The sequence below is a fragment of the Mustela nivalis genome, assembly GCF_964662115.1.
Source record: "Mustela nivalis genome assembly, chromosome: 1".
Classification (NCBI taxonomy): Eukaryota; Metazoa; Chordata; class Mammalia; order Carnivora; family Mustelidae; genus Mustela; species Mustela nivalis.
Window position 1 is genome coordinate 201,152,066 of NC_139020.1, and position 17,187 is coordinate 201,169,252.

At 44.4% G+C, this 17,187-nt stretch overlaps 1 protein-coding gene across 4 annotated transcripts in view; it reads left to right on the forward strand.

Annotated features, from left to right (window-relative positions):
- Positions 1 to 17,187, forward strand: part of PBX4 (PBX homeobox 4) — a 42,041-nt gene that overhangs the window by 8,570 nt on the left and 16,284 nt on the right. For 3 of the 4 annotated variants that reach the window (XM_082705963.1, XM_082705960.1, XM_082705961.1), the window contains exon 2: positions 11,063 to 11,136. In XM_082705963.1, the coding sequence (XP_082562089.1) occupies positions 11,088 to 11,136 (49 nt within the window). In that variant the 5' untranslated portion in view covers positions 11,063 to 11,087. Of the gene's footprint in view, positions 1 to 1,952; positions 2,068 to 11,062; positions 11,137 to 17,187 lie in introns of those variants that run through there. The other variant, XM_082705962.1, reaches the window with a different exon arrangement.

A 17,187-nucleotide genomic window follows, 5' to 3' on the forward strand; every position in this document is an offset into this window, starting at 1 on the left:
TCTGCCCTCTCGGGGCTCATACAGAAGTGGGAGTGTGTGGGAGACTAATTTTTAAAGAGTTGTCATAACAGGTGCGTGCTGAGTAGTGGGGATTCCTGGCACTGGCAGAAAAAAAGAGATGGGCCAGGAGAGGGTGCCCTTGTGTGATACCCTGTCTGCTAGACTAGTCTGAGAACAGGGGCTTTGTCCTATTTTCCTTTGTATTACCAGAACCATGCATGATGCCTGGCACCTAGCATATAGTAAAATTTGTGGCACTGAAGATTCTAAAAGGTTTAGGAGGAGCTGGGGGGGTGGGGGTGGGGGATGTCCTCTTCACACCCAGGAACCACAGAGGCAGCACTTTGGGTGGAGGAGCTTTGGTTTGTGGAGCTCCTTGAGTTCCTTCTCTTCTAGGTAGGGAGCTGCTTAAGGAATGAGCTCTGCTCACGTGTGGTGTTATTCCAGCATCTGTCACCCCATTATAGCCCCAAGGCTGCACTGTTTTTCTTATAGCAATCCACACCTCCCCTAGATAGGCTTTACAATGGTGTACAGTCAGTCACATCTTTCTTGCTATTCTTCAAGATTTTTTCTTTTGGGCTAGGAAATTGAATAGTGGGGCATTATACATGCATGACAACGTGGTTGTTAGGTAGCTGTTCCCTGGTTTCTTTCTGAAGTAGAAAGACCCCTGGGGCTTTTATTTTGAGACTTAGATGCTTCAGATCTCCCCCACTTCTTTGGATATAGCCCCAACAGTCATCCAAGTCCAGACAACAGTCTGAACGCAAGACCCTAAAAGTCACTCAAGTCCAGCCAACAGTGTTGAGTCCTCAGGGGAATCATTTAACTCTACTCGGGAGCAAATGGCTTGGGTGGGTCTTTCCTCATAGTAAACTCTGCAGCCTGATAGGTTATCAGCCTGGGAGGGGAAGCAGATTGTGTCTGTCATCAACCAACTCGGTGAGGCTTTTACAAGTCTTTCTGACCCTGCTGTCTTCTCTCAGTGTACCTGCTGAACCCTTCATAGCCCCTGAAGTCAGTTTAGTTCAACTGTCTAGCAAGAAAGAATTTTTTGTCTTGCATGTGGGACCTTTCAAACTGTTTTGTCACCATAAGTGTGTTTAAAGCGGGAAGGCACATCTACTCTCCTTAAATCAGAATTCTTACTTAACAACCTTTCTGCATGATTTGGAAGGCAGCTCCAAGTGCTTGTGCATTATTTTGTCATAGCTGAATAGTCTTAGATTAGTGAACTGTATATTGTTTTTCCTTTGGGCTACGCAGTGGAGTTGTAAAGGACTTTGGAATACACCACCTTAGTTTAGATTCAGCCCAAGTCAGCCGGAGACTTTCTATGTAAGGGATAACCAGTCTTCTTGAATGATCTTCTGACCTTAAGCTATACCCTAAGCTCTTCAGGGAGGAGGTATAGCTTTGCATTTTCTGATTTCAAACTGATAATGTGCTCATTCATATCTTGTATGAGACGAGTAAGGCAGAAAATCTTCTCTCATTTGCCAAGGGTTGTGTGAATTATTTTGCATGGCCTTGTTTTTTTAGAATAAATTTTAAAACATTTTACATTTTCTGTGTAGTTTGTTTCTTTTGCTTCTTTGGTTACCTTTGTGAGGGGTTTATGAGGGTTATTAGGCTAGGGTTGAGGGCCCTCTGTCAAGACTCTCAGGATCCAAAGTTCTTCCCTCCTCCCATGGTTCTTAACCAGTGTTTGGGTCATAAAAATCTGTTGTAAGCTCTGGGCCCACCCCCACTCCCCACTCGCAACTGTGCGGTCATGTACTGTACCCTTGAGGATCCTCAGATCTCAGGTGCCCCCCCTCCCCCAGCCTGGAAGCTGCCTCTCATCCAAGGCTGGGGGCTCATTTTTTTGTCCAGTAATAAGATTTCAAAGAAATCAGCATGAAAACTCTAGAGCTGAGGGGTAAATTTTGGAAACCTGATTGAGAAAGGAAGCAGAATGATCACAGTATCATCTGGAGATCCATGCTCCATACCTGATGTTCTGGGAGAGCAGCTGAAGAGGACTGGTCTTTCTTCAAGTCGTTCTGCATATTGGAACGACAGGTGAGTTGTGCTCCATGTTGCTGGGTTTTCAGTTGTGGCTGGCTGTAGTGACCCAGTGCTTGCAGGTATCCAATGATCCACTAGAGAGCTGTACTGTTCAATGTAGTAGTCACTCACTGGATGTCTTTTTAAATTAAAGTGAATTAAAATTAAATACTCAGTTACTCAGTTGCACTAGCTACATTTCAAAAGTTCAGTAGCCACATGTGACTAGTGGCTACTGTATTAGCACAGATAGAGAACAATTCCATAATTGCATAAAATACCAGACAGTGGTGCTTTAGAGCATCTGTCTGGCTGGACATGCCGCAAATTTCCCTGGGAACCTTACCGCAATGCAAGTTCTGATGTAACAGGTCCCTATGGGGCCCAAGAGCCCATGTTTCTAACAGGCTCCCAAGGGTACCAATGCTGCCGATCCCAAACCACACTTGGAGAGGTTGGGTTCTCAAGAGTGGAGATAATGGCTTCCCATTTATTTCAGTTTTCATGAATTAGTTTACCTAGTAGTTGGTTAATCTGACAAATGAAAGTTATTTTGGAATCTAAGTTACATTTGTAGACATAATAGATTTTAAATTAATCACAAGGGTCACATATTAGCATTGTTTTGCCTACTTAATATAGAAAGAAAATTAGAAATGAGCAAATAAGATTCAGGAAATAGTTGATTTTTTTTTTCTTAATGAAAATCTTGCCTTGGGGCCATCAGACCCTGTTGTTTCAGAGTCTGTTTACATTTTCAATCTAAGGAAATCAGGTTTTGGAAGTTCCAGGGTTGTTTCTGTATTTCCTTTATAGAGTCTATGAAAGTATAGCCCAACTTTGTGTTTGTAGAACTTGAGTACAGTAGAAAATGACTGCTGGGGAATGGGAATAGGTTTTAGGACAAAACCCTCTTTATATATAGTGAATAAAGGGATGATGGAGAATGGCCATTATCATATCTGTTCAGGAGCAAGTCATGTGGTACATGGGATAGGGCATTTGAAACTAAAAAATTTCTGGGTGCCTGGGTGGCTCAGTCAGTTAAATGTCTGCCTTCGTCTCAGGTCACAATCCCAGGCTTGTGCTGTCTTTCTTTCTCTGTCAAAATAATAAATTTTCAAAATCTTTAAAAAAGAAAAAAAAATCTTTAAAAAGAAACTATAAAAAGATAATGTTAGAAGTTGGCTTTTAGGCAACATAATAGGTACTACAATTAAGGCCCTTCATAGCTTTTCTTAGGGAGAAAAGATTTCTCTGAATTTCTTTCTTTTTCTTTTTTCTTTTTTTTTTTTAAGATTTTACTTATTTATTTGACAAAGAGAGAGAGAGGTCACAAGTGGTCATAGAGGCAGGCAGAATCGGGGCGGGGCGGGGGGGTAGCAGGCTCCCCGCTGAGCAGAGAGCCTGACCCGGGACTTGATCCCAGGATCCTGAGATCATGACCTGAGCCAAAGGCAGAGGCTTAACCCACTGAGCCACCCAGGTGCCCTCTTTAAAAAAAAAAAAAAGATTTTATTTATTTATTTGACAGAAATCACAAGTAGGCAGAGAGGCAGGCAGAGAGAGAGGGGAAAGCAGGTCTCCTGCTGACCAGAGAGCCCGACATGGGGCCTGATCCCAGGATCCTGAGATCATGACCCAAGCCGAAGGCAGAGGTCCAACCTACTGAGCCACCCAGGCGCCCCTGAATTTATTTTTTAATTTGATTTTTACATATGCGACGTTAGGTATTTTCTACTAGTCGAAATTTGCACGACTTTCTTAATTCCTCCAGTATTTCTACAGATTGACATTGCCTGTAATATAGACTAAATTCTAATTATTAAAAAGAGATGATTTAATTTTGACCTTAGAACTTATGCAAGTGGCAAGACATAAACTGTCAACTGAATGGTGTACCCCTTTTCTAAAGGTCTGAGTCCCCATATTTAGTATTCCAGTTCTGTCAGTGAGCATTTGGCTTTCAGCATGCCTGTTCAAAGCACGTGGGGAGTCAGAGAAGGAATTTATGGTTTGGAATTTCCCAAAGCTAGATAGTGTTAGCAAGATAGGATCTACTCGTCCGAACCTGGGAAGTAGAATTTCAGAGTTGAAATTTTTCTTTTCATCATCCTTAAGGAGGTTCATTAGATCCCAGTCAACTTAGTGCCAGCACTCTGTTCTTTTTTTTTTTTTTTAAGATTTTATTTATTTATTTGACAGAGATCACAAGTAGGGAGAGAGGCAGGCAGAGAGAGAGGAAGGGAAGCAGGCTCCCTGCTGAGCAGAGAGCCCCACACAGGGCTCGATCCCAGGTCCCTGAGATCATGACCTGAGTCTAAGACAGAGGCTTTAACCCACTGAGGCACCCAGGCGCCGCCAGCACTCTGTTCTTAACCTGCTTGTAGTTTTTAGCTTTGCTCTTAGGTTTGGCTTAGCTAGGCTTGATCTAGTGCCAAAGGAAATTCTTGCTGTCTTTGGAGTACTTTTCCTAAGACTTGAATTTTGTTCATTTTAAATTTCCTAAAACTATCCTAAATCTAGGGGCACAGCAAAACCCCTTTTGAAGTGGTTTCTTTAAGTAAAGTAACATGCAGAGTGTTTTAGAAAGTTTCACAAATAAGTAAGTACCCCCTCATTCATTTTAGTGACAGTTACAGAGTGCCTCTGTCAGAACACAGTGGTTGATGATGGTGAAAACAATGATTTCCTTCAGGTAAACTTCCCAGTAACCTTAGAAAGTGGGTGGTTCCTCACAGAGTTTCTAGATAAAGAACTAGATCTGAGTAAGAACTTGCCTGAAGTTAGACAAATAGGAAGTGGTTGGATAGAGATTTGGCAGTTTTCTCTAGAACACTAGTGCTAACATGCCACCCTCCCTGATTTTCCCAGAGCTCCCATGGGTTCACTAGAATATGACATCACCTCCTGCTCACAGGAGCTAGAAGATGATTGTAGGTGCTGATAGGACAGTTGGGCTAAAGCTAAAGAAAATTTTTTTAAAAATTTCATTCTCATGGATTTAATCTCATTTTCTCAGTAAAACTTCATTTTGTGCCAGGCCCAGGGATACTGGGGATAGCAGGGATTCCTGAAGGCTCACAGTTTCAGGAATGTCGGACATTGGAGAGTATGGTGCCGGGGACCCGGGGGCCAGAGAAGTGTGATGAGGAATTAGCCAGATAAGGAATTAGATCAAGGGAGGCCACCTGGCAGCAAGATGAGTATGGATGATAAGACCCTAAAATCTAGCTGAAGTCAGACAGGGGGACACAAGCATGCCCCAAAGAGATGATCACATATCTGGATGCAAATCTTTACGCAGGCAGAGAAAGAAGGCACTGCATTTTAGGCTGGGGCAGGCAGGTCTGCAGGGAAGGCACCGATCATGAAGGCATGTAACATGGCTCCATTGGGCATGGGCGGAGGCTCAGCCTTCAAAGGGGGACTCAGATGGGGTGACTGCATGCCTTACCTGCTGTCCAGTGGAACATGGCCTTGAATTCCTTGTGAGACAAGAAGTGAGCGTAAAGGTTTTTCTGTTCCTTGTATAAGTACTTCTCAAAGTATTCAAAGCTTTCTAGGGTATTGACTCTGGATCGGAAGAAAGCTCAATAGTCATTAGCTACTGTCTACCACCTCTTCTTCAGAAATGTCTTGAGACTTTCAGATTGAGCCCTCCAGTGGGTTAAAGGCTCTTGTTCTTCCTTCACTCTAAAACAGTTTTTCTCTTTCATGCATAACTTCCTCTTGCCCAAATCTAGTGTCCTTTGGCCATTATCTTTTTTTATCTTCCTTCTCTCTCCTCATACTGCTGTTACTATTAAACTCCTTAACTATACTATACTATACTATACTATACTATACTATACTATACTATACTATTAAACCCCTTTAACACTTTTCTCCATTCCTAGAGTGGATGAGTACCCACTGTGTCCTCGGCCCTAGAAGAGAGACCAAGAAGGGGGGCTCCCAGCAGAGCTCTGTGTTCCCTTGGCTTCTGCTCTCTTCTTTGATGCTGGAATCTTGCAGTTCTCTCCCCAGATTTTGACTTCTCTGTTTGCCCCAGTTTAAGTCTGGAGATGTCAGAGCTCTGCCTTCAGACTTTTAGTTTCCATCTCTGCCAGTTTGTCATACCTAACTTTTACCTTTTCTTCAGTTAAGTTCAATGAGTCTTTGCTCAGCTAGTGTGCCAAGTATGATGTGGGCCTAGAGTTTCTGAAACCATTAAGTTGAAGCCTTCCTCATGCCCAAGTCAGCCATAGTAAATGCTTTAAAGGGAAGAGGGGAGGGAGTAAGGAATCCAGGGTGGGACAAGCCACCCATCAGAGTCTTGCACTTGCCGGCGTGACTTTGTCAGGTAAGTGTCCAACTCTTGATCTCAGCTCAGGTCTTGGTCTCAGGGTTATGAGTTCAAGCCCCGCATTGGGCTCTATGCTGCTGGGCATAAAGAATACTTAAGGAAAAGAAAGGGAGAAAGCAGGGAAAGAAGGAGGAAGGAAGACATAACATGACTGTGAGGCAGGAAAGAAGGTCCATAACGCTCCAGCTGACTAGCAGTAATGAAGTAATAGTTCTTGTGAACATGAGGTCAGCATGATAAATAAATAAAAAGCAGAAAAAAAAAAACATGATTAATACACACCGTGTCTATTAGCACCTCCTGCATTTCTTTACTTTCCTTTGTGATCAAATGTCAGTGTTTGTGATTGCTGCTTCCAGGTCCCCTCCCCCACCTAGTCTCTTCCACCTTTATCCTCCCTCTGTTGAGTCACCAGTGACCTTCATGTTGCTAAGTCCAAGGTCTCTCCTGGGTTCTTCTCTTGCTTTGCCTCCAAGAAGCATTTTTCACAGATTGCTCTTCTCTCCTTGAAACTGTTTTTTCTTGGGTCCTCCTCATTGGTAGTTCAGTCTCAGTCTCTATAGGTTCTTCTCTTCTTGACTCCTGTAAGTCCATGGGCCTTGGTCTGGGATATGGACCCCTCTCTATCTACACTCTCTTATAGTGATGTCCTCAAGTCTTGTGGCTTAAAGTGTCATCTCTATGCCCAGGACTCCCTATCTTTATATTGCTTATCTCCAGCCTTCAGTCCTTGTCCATGTGCCCAACTACCTACTTGAACCTTCTATTGGATAGCTCATTAGTGGATATTTCAAGTGTAGCCTGATCAAAGCACATCTCTGCTTTCCAGACTCTTCTTCCCTAAACCATGTGCCTTCCACTCTTCCCTGTAGTAGTTAATGGTATCTCCTTTCATCTAGTTGCTCAGGCCTAAAGCTAGTAGTTATCCTTGAATCTCCTCTTTCCCCAAAAATCCAAGACACTTTATCAGAAGGTCCTGTTGATTCCATCGCTGAAGTCAAAGATCTACTTTTTTCATTTTTTAAAAATAGGCTTCATGCCCAACTTAAGGCTCAAATTTAGGACGATGAAATCAAGTCGCACGCTCCACTGACTGAGCCAGCCAGGCACCCCAAGATCTATCTACTTTATATAAAATAAAATAAATAAATAAACTTTAGTTTATTACCATAACTCTAACTAGGCCAGCAGCATTTCTGGACTATTCTAGCTGCAGTAGCCTCTAGACTATGTTCCTGGTTCCACCCCTTGCCTTCCATTCTGGTCTCAGAGCAGCCACAGTGATCGTTTAAAAATGCAGTTCACTTAAAGATAGGCAAATAGATAATGGGATAGAGTTGAAAAGGCAAAAATAAACCCATACGTACGTGGCCAATTGATTTTCTTTTTTTTTTTTTTAAACATTTTATTTACTTGAGAGACAGTGAGAGAGAGCATGAACGAGGAGAAGGTCAGAGGGAGAAGCAGACTCCCCGTGGACCTGGGAGCCCGATGTGGGACTCGATCCCTGGACTCCAGGATCATGACCTGAGCTGAAGGCAATTGCCTAACCAACTGAGCCACACAGGCACTAGCCAACTGATTTTCTTCAGGGATGCCAAGACTATTCAGTGAGGAAGGAATAGTCTGTTCAATGAATGATCTGGAAAAACTGGATCTGCACATGCAGAAGAATAAATTTGAATCCTTACTTAATACCATATACAAAAATGAACTCAAATGGATCAAATACCTAAGTGTAAGAGCTAACCTTGTAACCCTCTTAGAAGAAGACACAGGGGACGCCTGGGTGGCTCAGTTGGTTAAGCAGCTGCCTTCAGCTCAGGTTATGATCCCAGAGTCCTGGGATCAAGTCCCACATTCGGCTCCCTGCTCAGTGGGGAGCCTGCTTTCTTCTCCCTCTGTCTGCTGCACCCTCCTCCCCACCGCCACCACCTTAGCTTGTGCTCTCTCTCACTCTCTCTCTGGCAAATAAATAAATCTTAAAAAAGAGGGAAAAAAAAAAGAGTTGCTGCTTCCTCTAAGGAAAAAAAAAGAAGAAGAAAACACAGGCATAAATCTTCATAATGTTGAATTAAGCAACAGTTTCTTAGGTATGATGCCTAAAGTACAAACAACAAAGAAAGAATAAATAAACTGGATTTCATTAAAATGGAAAACTGCTGGGGTGCCTGGGTGGCTCAGTGGGTTAAAGTCTCTGCCTTCCGCTCAGGTCAGGATCCCAGAGTCCTGGGATCGAGTCCCACATCAGGTTCTCTGCTCAGCAGGGAGCCTGCTTCCTCCTCTCTCTCTACCTGCCTCTCTGCCTACTTGAGATCTCTGTCTGTCAAATAAATAAATAAAATCTTTAAAAAAATAAAATGGAAAACTGTGCTTCAAAGGACACTATCAAGAAAGTAAAAAGACGACTCAAATAATGGGAGAAGAGATTTGCAAATCATGTATTTGATAAGAGTCAGGTATCCAGAATATATAAAGAACTCTTACAGCTCCATAATAAAAAGACCAATAACCCCATTAAAGAATGAGCACAGATTTGAATAAACATATCCCCAAAGAAGAATGGCCAATAAACACATGAAAAAAATGTTCAGTGTCATTAGTCTTTAGAGGAATGCAACTCAAAACAACAATGAGCTACTACCTCACACCCCTGGTGTGGCTGTAATAAAAAGGACAATAACAAGTGTTGGTGAGGATGTGAAGAGATTGGAATCCTCAGAAGTTGCTGATGGGAATGGAATATTGTGTAGCCACTTTATAAAAGTTTGGTATTTCCTTGAAAAGTTCAACAGAGTTGCCATGTGACTCCACAACTCTCCCTAGACACATGCTCACACAAATACTTCCACGTGAATGTTCATAGTAGCATTACTCACAATAGCCCAAAGTGGAAATAACTTAAATGTCCACAATTGATAAACAGATAAACAAATTATATCCACACTATGGAATATTATAAGGCCCTAAAATGGGATGACGCACTGGTAGACAACAACTTGGAAGAACCATGAAAAGGTGCTATGGGATAGGGGCCAGTCCCAAAGGCCCCATACTGTGTGATTCCATTTGTTTGAAATGTCCAGGAGAGACAAACTGTAGAGACAGACGGATTAGTGGTTGCTCAGTGGGTGGAGTGGGGAGAAGGGGGAATGACTGCTTATGGGAACAGGGTTTCTTCTGGGGGTGAGGAGAGTGTTGTAGAAATAATGGTGATTCTTGCACATCGTGAATTTACTAATAGCCACTGAATTGTGTATATACTTTTAAGGGTGAACTTTATGGTATGTGAATTACATCTCAAAAAATTGACACTAATAAAAAAATCAATCCATGTGACAACTACTCTGTAAAATCCCCATTGCTCCCTGTAATGGATTTCCGTTGCCACTGTAACCAATGACCACTAACTTAGCAGCTTAAAACACACAAATTTATATATCGCCTTCCATTTCTGTAGGTTACAAGTCCAACATGGGTCTCCCTGGGCTAAAATCAAGGTGTTCTAAGGACTCCTTCTGAAGGCAGTAGGGGAAGAGTCCATCTCCTTGCCTTTTTCAGCTTGTTGAAGCCACCTGCATTCCTTGGCTTGTACTTTCTTCCTCCATCTTTGGAGCCAACAGCAGAGTGTCTCTGACTCTATGTTACTCTCTCTCTCTCTCTGAGCGCAGCTGGAAGAAGGACTTGTGTGATTGGATTGGGCCCATCTGGTAATCCAGGCTCATCTCCCCATCTCAAGGCCCTTAACTTTAAGCACACCTCCGGGGGCCTTTTTCCCTTGTAACTTATTCTGAGGTTCAGCACGTGGACATCTTAGGGAGCCAGTCTTCTGCCGATCACAGTTCCCATCACAGGCAAACAAAAGCCAGAGTCATTCCCCTGACTGACAAGGCTCTTCGAGGTGGACCCCCCCCCTTGTCTAATTTCACTTTATGGCTCCCTCCCTCACCCCTTACTCTGCAGCATCTTGGGCTCTTAAAAAACCAAGTGTTTTCACTCAGCCTTTATACTGCCTGTTTCCTCTACCTAAATTATTATTGTCTTCAGCCTCTCTTTTCCTGCCTGACTTCTCCTTGTCATTCTGATCTTGGCTTTGATGTCACATCAGAGACGTGCAAACTCCAGTAAGCTCTCCAGCCAGCAGCACTCTCAGTTGCCACAAAGCACCCGCCACAGCTCGTGGTTGTTTGTGTGTGTGTTTGGTGTCTCTCTCTCTGCCTTAACTGTCACATGGGTGGGAACCTCATCTGTCTGTGTCTGTGACCCTAGAATGGTATATGGCACATAGTGGCTGTTCAGGAAATACTTACTAAATTAACGTCTCATGACATGGGGGATGACTGGGGTATCTGCTCTGCATGTAGGGCAATAGTGTGAACGCAGCTTTTAAGTCATCGGACCTTGAAAGTTTCTAGCTTTTGATGAGTTATTTGGATTATTTAAATTTGCATTGTTTAAAACCCCACCTGTAAAGGGAAGTGGTTTGAGTATTTGTATATTGCTCCATTTGAATTTTGCAAAATGGCATTCGTCTGAAATGCTTTTGTACCGTAACTTCGTAAGACCGACTTTCAACAGAACTGGCAGAGTCCCCATGAAGGGTCTTTATGCTCGTGGACAGGATGACTTCTCTTTCTCAACATGCTCTTCTGTCTCTTTCAGAAAGCATGCTTTGAGTTGCCATCGGATGAAACCAGCTCTCTTCAGTGTGCTCTGTGAGATCAAGGAAAAGACAGGTAGGCCATTGAGAAGACATTTTTGGTGGGTCCAGGACCACGACAAACATGCCCCTCTGGTCCTGGCTCAGCCTGACCTGTGTCATGGGCCGTCTTGCCTGTCACATCTCTCTCTGGCAGGAGGGGTTCACATGCAGCCTTTCTGCCTGGTCAGTACCCTGTTCTCTGGTGTATCACATCCTTGTATTTTGCAGTTTGGAATTGGAGAAATACTGTTGCCAGTGAGTAACAAGCAGCTGCTTTGTTCTTAAGCAAGACCTAAGAGGCACTGTGGCATTCATTTTGGAAAAGATGATAGAATTTGAAATGTAGAATAATAATGATTTTGTTTTATTTGTTTTAAGCATTCAGAGTAATCCCCATGGAGGGCTTTCTGCCACTGCAAATCCTTTTGTTAAAAAAAAAAAAAACCACAAAACTTTATTTTGAATTAATTTTAGATTTGCAGAAAAGTTAAAAAAAATAGTACAGCCCGTTCTCCTGTACCCTTCTCCCAGCTTCCTCTCATGTCAACACCTTCAGAACCACAGTGCAATGATCAAAACCAGGACATTAACCCTGGTACAGTGCTTTTGAACTGAACAACGGGCTTTATTCGGATTTCTCCAGTCTTTGGGCTAGTGCCCTTTTTCTGGTCCAGCCTCCCACATTGCATTTAGTCATTCTATCTCCTTCGTCTCACAGTTCCTCAGTCTTTCTTCATCAACTGTGACCTTCACACTTTGGGTGAGACCCGCTCATTTTTGTGGGACTGACATTTGTGGGGAACCATATTAGTTCAAAGAAATACTTCATGGCCGATCTTCATGTTATTGTTCCCAGCCCAGCTAGCAGCCAGCATTTTATCTATTGTCTTTACCACTGCTTTCCTTTCTCATAAAAGCCAGCCTGGGCTATATTTCATTCCTGATTCTTCTACTTTCAAGTGCACTTTGTAACCAAAAAGGTTTTGTTGTGCATTTGTTTTCATAGTTGCTTGTGCATGTTTAACTTTTTATTTTGAAATGATCGACAGATTTACGGAAATGTTCCAAGAACAGTGCACATACATTTTCTTCCTGCTCTTTCGGGGAATAGGTTGCTGCCCTGATGCCCATGACCCCTGCACACCTGAGTGTGTGTTTCTAGCAAACAGGTGTTTCTAGCCCCCAGGACAACACTCATTGTCAGGAAGTGACATTGATATGCCATTACTGTAGAATCCTGGTCTTCTTCAAGCTTTGTCAGTTGTCCTAATAATTTATAGAAAATGATGCAAGCCAGACGCTTGTCTTACACGTAGTTATCATGTCCCCTTGGTCGTCTTCTCTCTGTGACAAGCTCCATTTTTCCTTGACTTTCATGACATTGATCATCTGGAAGATCACAGGCAGGATCCTCCCATTTGGGTTTATATGATGTTTCCTCACAATTAGATTTCTGCTTCCGTTATCCTTGGTACCTTTACTTATCTAATCAGTTGTTCCTTGCCCCCCATGTATACCTGATCCTCCTCCCTAATATGAACCCCTTTTCATCCCTCAGCCGCCACTCCATCCCCCACCAGGTCACTGCTGTGACAGCTCCCGTGTGATGCCCTTCTCACCTTTCTTGGGTTCCAACACCCAGAGTCAGCTCGCCCTCCTCCAGGGATGCACCCTTAGGGCTGTGACAGCCCCTGCTGAGCTCCCACTCAAGTGCCTCTCAAGTGTCTAATGGCCTGTCTTGTCCATTTCGTATTTAACGTATGGGGAGCAGGTATTATGGCCTCTGGAAGGTTGAAGCACAAAGGCTGGGCCTTTTTCAGGTTTCAACAAGTTTACCCTCAGGGCCTCACACCATCCCTTCTGCATTCTGTATGAACTGGACAAGCAGCACTCCTGCAACTGAGTGAGCAGCAAACCCAGGAGTCCTGTGGCCGGGAAGAAACTGCCCACACCAGCATGTGTCCATGCCCTGGAGACGCTGGCTGTGATTACATGCTCCTTAGTACTATTGAATTGTATGATGTTGGTCACCCTCATAAAAAAGCAGCCGGGGGGCGCCTGGGTGGTTCAGTGGTTAAGCCGCTGCCTTTGGCTCAGGTCATGATCTTAGGGTCCTGGGATCGAGCCCCGCATCAGGCTCTCTGCTCAGCAGGGAGCCTGCTTCCTCCTCTCTCTCTACCTGCCTCTCTGCCTGCTTGTGATCTCTCTCTGTCAAATAAATAAATAAAATCTTAAAAAAAAAAAAAAAAACAAAAAAAAAGCAGCCGGGGTCGGTAGCTCTTACTAGGGTGTGCTGTCCCCCTGCCCAGCCCTCACCTGGCCTTGGGTAAAAGCAGCCCTTCTGGGGCTCCCTGCTGCCCCCAGTGGTTGGCTCTGTCATCGTAGCTCCTTGGATGTGTGGGACCCTGAGGTTTTTAACTGACAATAACTTAGCTATGCAATTATGGAATTTAGCAGTAATAAAAACAATTTTTAAGGGGCACCTGGGTGGCTCAGTTGGTTAAGCATCCTACTCTTGATTTCTGCTCAGGTCATGATCTCTTTGTTGTGAGCTGGATCCCCACTTTGGGCTCTGTGCAGGGCGTGGAGCCTGTTTAAGATTCTCTCTCTTCCTCTCCCTCACACTTCCTTTCTACCAACTGGCTCCAGTGTTGGGCTGCATAATGTGTTTTGGGGCGTGGCACCACAGGAATGGGCCAGCACTGCTCAGCCGTGAAAATTGCAGGCCATCTGCAATTGCCATGAACTGGACTCCACATGGGCTGGCTGAGTTGTTAAGTTCACTGCTGCCAAGTGTCTTTTCTCATCTGTAGGAAGTGCAGCTGTGGGTGTGCTGTGTGTCCAGCATGTGAGTGGCAGGAGAGTAAACAGGATCTCAGTTCTGCTTCAGTGTCTCCCAGTCTTGTGATGGGAGTGACTCAGTATTAGCCCAAGGAAAACGATTTAGGGTCCTGATCCTGTACACTGGCAGGAGTGGGTCACCCCCTTATTGGTGATCCTGAGTGACAGGTCTCCTGGGACTCCTTGTGAAGGAACAGAGCGTGTCTGCTTCTTGAGTTAACCCACATTCCTCACATTCCCTTCTGGCTGAAGTCTGCAACAGGCCTTTAGGGTAAAGACAAAACCCGTGCAGACCATTTGAAGCCCAGTGGGCATTGTTGGAGCCTGGGTTTGCAGTCGGGCAGCCCCGAGCTTCCTGGCAGTATCGCCCCACCCTGCTGGCAGCCTCTTACTTTCCTCTTGTTTTATAAATAAGCAGGGTGAACCTTTGGAGAGAGCCGGTCCCACCCCAGTAGGCTACAGCTGGGCTGTGTTCTGCCTTTCCACACCCCATCCTGGTTCAGAAAGGGAGCTCTCCCTATGCCTCCCAGCCCGCACCCACCAGCCCCAAGTGGCGTCCGTGTCCCCGCTGCTCTCACTGCATCCACAGGGGCTCTGGGCCTTTGCCATCTGTCTCCTCCCACACATCCACAGCCAGGATGTGCTGTGTTCTACGACTGTCCTGGTCCCTGGCACACTGTGCCATGTACCTTGGGTTTTTGATGAATGAAGAACTGTTCCTGGTGACTGATACCTATTAATTGATATGCTTTTCATCCTTTTCATTGTATGAGGTTCAGGAAGATTGTGTCTGGGGCCTGGCTTAGAACACAAAGCTATTGTTCATGTCACCCTGAGAAGAAAGCCATTCTGTGTGTAAACCCTGGCTTGGCAGACAGACCTGGAAACACTGCCTCACTACCTTCCACAGTCTCCTGGCCTGTGGAAGGATGCTGGCATATCTTCCACGTCAGGGATGTCTGGGCGTCGGTGCCTGCAGAGCTCTCTGAAGGCCAGGAACCCCCCCACCCCACCCCGAGGAGTGCACCCTCCCTCCTGAATCCTTCCCTTGAGACAGCCGTTCTTCTCGGCATCTAGAGGAGCTATCCTAAGAGAAAAACATAAACCATCTTTGGAGAATTTCAAATTTAGCTGGGAGAACCAAATACTGGCCCAGTTCCTTTCTGAAGCCCTTGGGGCTAGATGCGTTACAGAATTCAGAATTGTTTGGATGTTAGGCCTGTTGTGATGATGACTTCTGAGGCAGAGCCTGCATTCCAAAGGTGACATTTAGCACCAGAGCAGGAACATTCTTACACGCTGGTTGGGTCAGCCTTTGCCTCCAAATGAACTTGAGTGCCAACTTCTGTAAAAACATTGAATCTTGGATTGTGGATTGTGGATGGGCTTAGACTTAGTGTGCAGAAGAAGTGCACTGAAAAGCTACCGGTGTCTTGGGCAGTTGACTCAGGGACCTGCTTTGTCTTCTGCACACAGTCACTATCCCCTACACTGGTCTTAAGTGCCACCTTGGTTTGGTCGGTTCTGTGCTTACTGTCTCCTGAGAAGTGAGAAGTCCTGAAGACCTGCGTCGGCCAGCCTTGCTCTTAGGCCAAGGAACCGTCTCTGTGCTACAGGGGCATAGATGGCTGCCTTCAGAGGAGTAAATGTAAATAATGGATCATATAAGGGAACATCTTGTTATTTCCTGGCCACTGTTCATTGGCCTGGCGAGGAGCCATCAGGCCGGGGTAATCCAGCAGGTTTTTTACCTTTGTTTCTCTTCCTCATCAGCCATTCGGATCTGTTGCAGTTGCAAATTCATGATCTCGATCCTGGGGTTGTAGGTTTGAGCCCCACATTGGGTGTGGAGATTGCTTCAAAATAATACAAATCTTTTAAAAAGCTCAAGAACCTGAAAGGTTTTAGTTGTGGGTGCACCTCCAAAAAAGAGTGAGCCAGGAGCTTCAAGGCCTTCCTATGGACACAGATTCTTGGAAAGTCTATTACCCTGTTCAGGTTTTTTCCTTACAGTTTGGCCATTGACTAAAATGATCTTGTGCTTTTGTTTCTGGTTTTCTGATTCCCAACCTGGAACGCCGGCCCCCAAGAGCGCAGTTATGCCCACAGTGCGGCCCAGTCCTGTCAGGGGCTTGGCTCACTGTAGGTATCAGTAAACTTGGAGATGGCATGAGAGTGACCAGTCTTTTTTGACACAAAATCCTCCTTGGTCTTGTCACTTAGAACTTGCTTAACATCAGTTCCTGGAATAATTCCTTTTAGGGTCCTTAGGGCATTGGCTGGTCTAAAAACCCTGATTCCCAGCCTGGAAAATTAGGTAGGACAGGTTGAAGTGTGTTTTGCCAGGCTGGTCACCTGTGTGGGATTTGGCAAAGTTAAGGTCACACCTTGAATGACGATAGTCCAGCTTTGGAAGCTTCTAGGCCTTTCCCCAAGGCTCACATAAGGCATGGTCCAGTTAAATTAGGAGCATTTCTTTGGATGAGAAATGAAATTATTTAATGTATCATCCATAAGTGTTGTTTAGCTATTGCTATTAAATATTCTCAAAGCCTTATAAGAGAGCATGGATTAATTTTCTAGACCTTTTACCTGGCTGTATTTTATATTACAGTGTTTTGCTGTCTTTTCCTTTTGCCGTATTGCCACATGCAAGCAAAACAAACCTAAACAAAGAGTATATCATTTTTACTTCATACACTACTTTATGACAGAACTGCAGAATTTTAATAAATGCCAAGTATATTGAGATGAAAATAATTTGCATATTTGGTTGAGGTTTCAGTACTTCAATTGTGATGTATTTTCATTAAGGATTAATTAGAAATGATGGGAATTTGCATAATGTTATACTCCCTCTGTTTGGTGACTCTCCAGTGTGCATAGTAGCCATGATTTCAGATGAGTGTTTATTAAAGGAATAGTCTCTGTAAGGCCCTATAAGAATGAGAGTTTGGGGACATTTATTTATCTGGAGTACTGCTTAGCTGGATTGACCTAGGGGACATTGCCTCACAGGTAATGGCAGGCAGATCTCAATACCATCAGGCTGTATTCAGAAGTGTCCTCCCTTTGAGTTAAGAACTGAGAACCATTACCCCAGGAAACAAGAATATAAAAGGGCCCTTAATAGAGTCACATGAGGCCGCCTGCCCCCCCCCCCCAGATAGTTAAAATGCCATTGTTCAGCATAGACCCAACCTGGAGGCCAGTTTGGGGCAGGAGGGTGAGAAGGGTGTTGGTG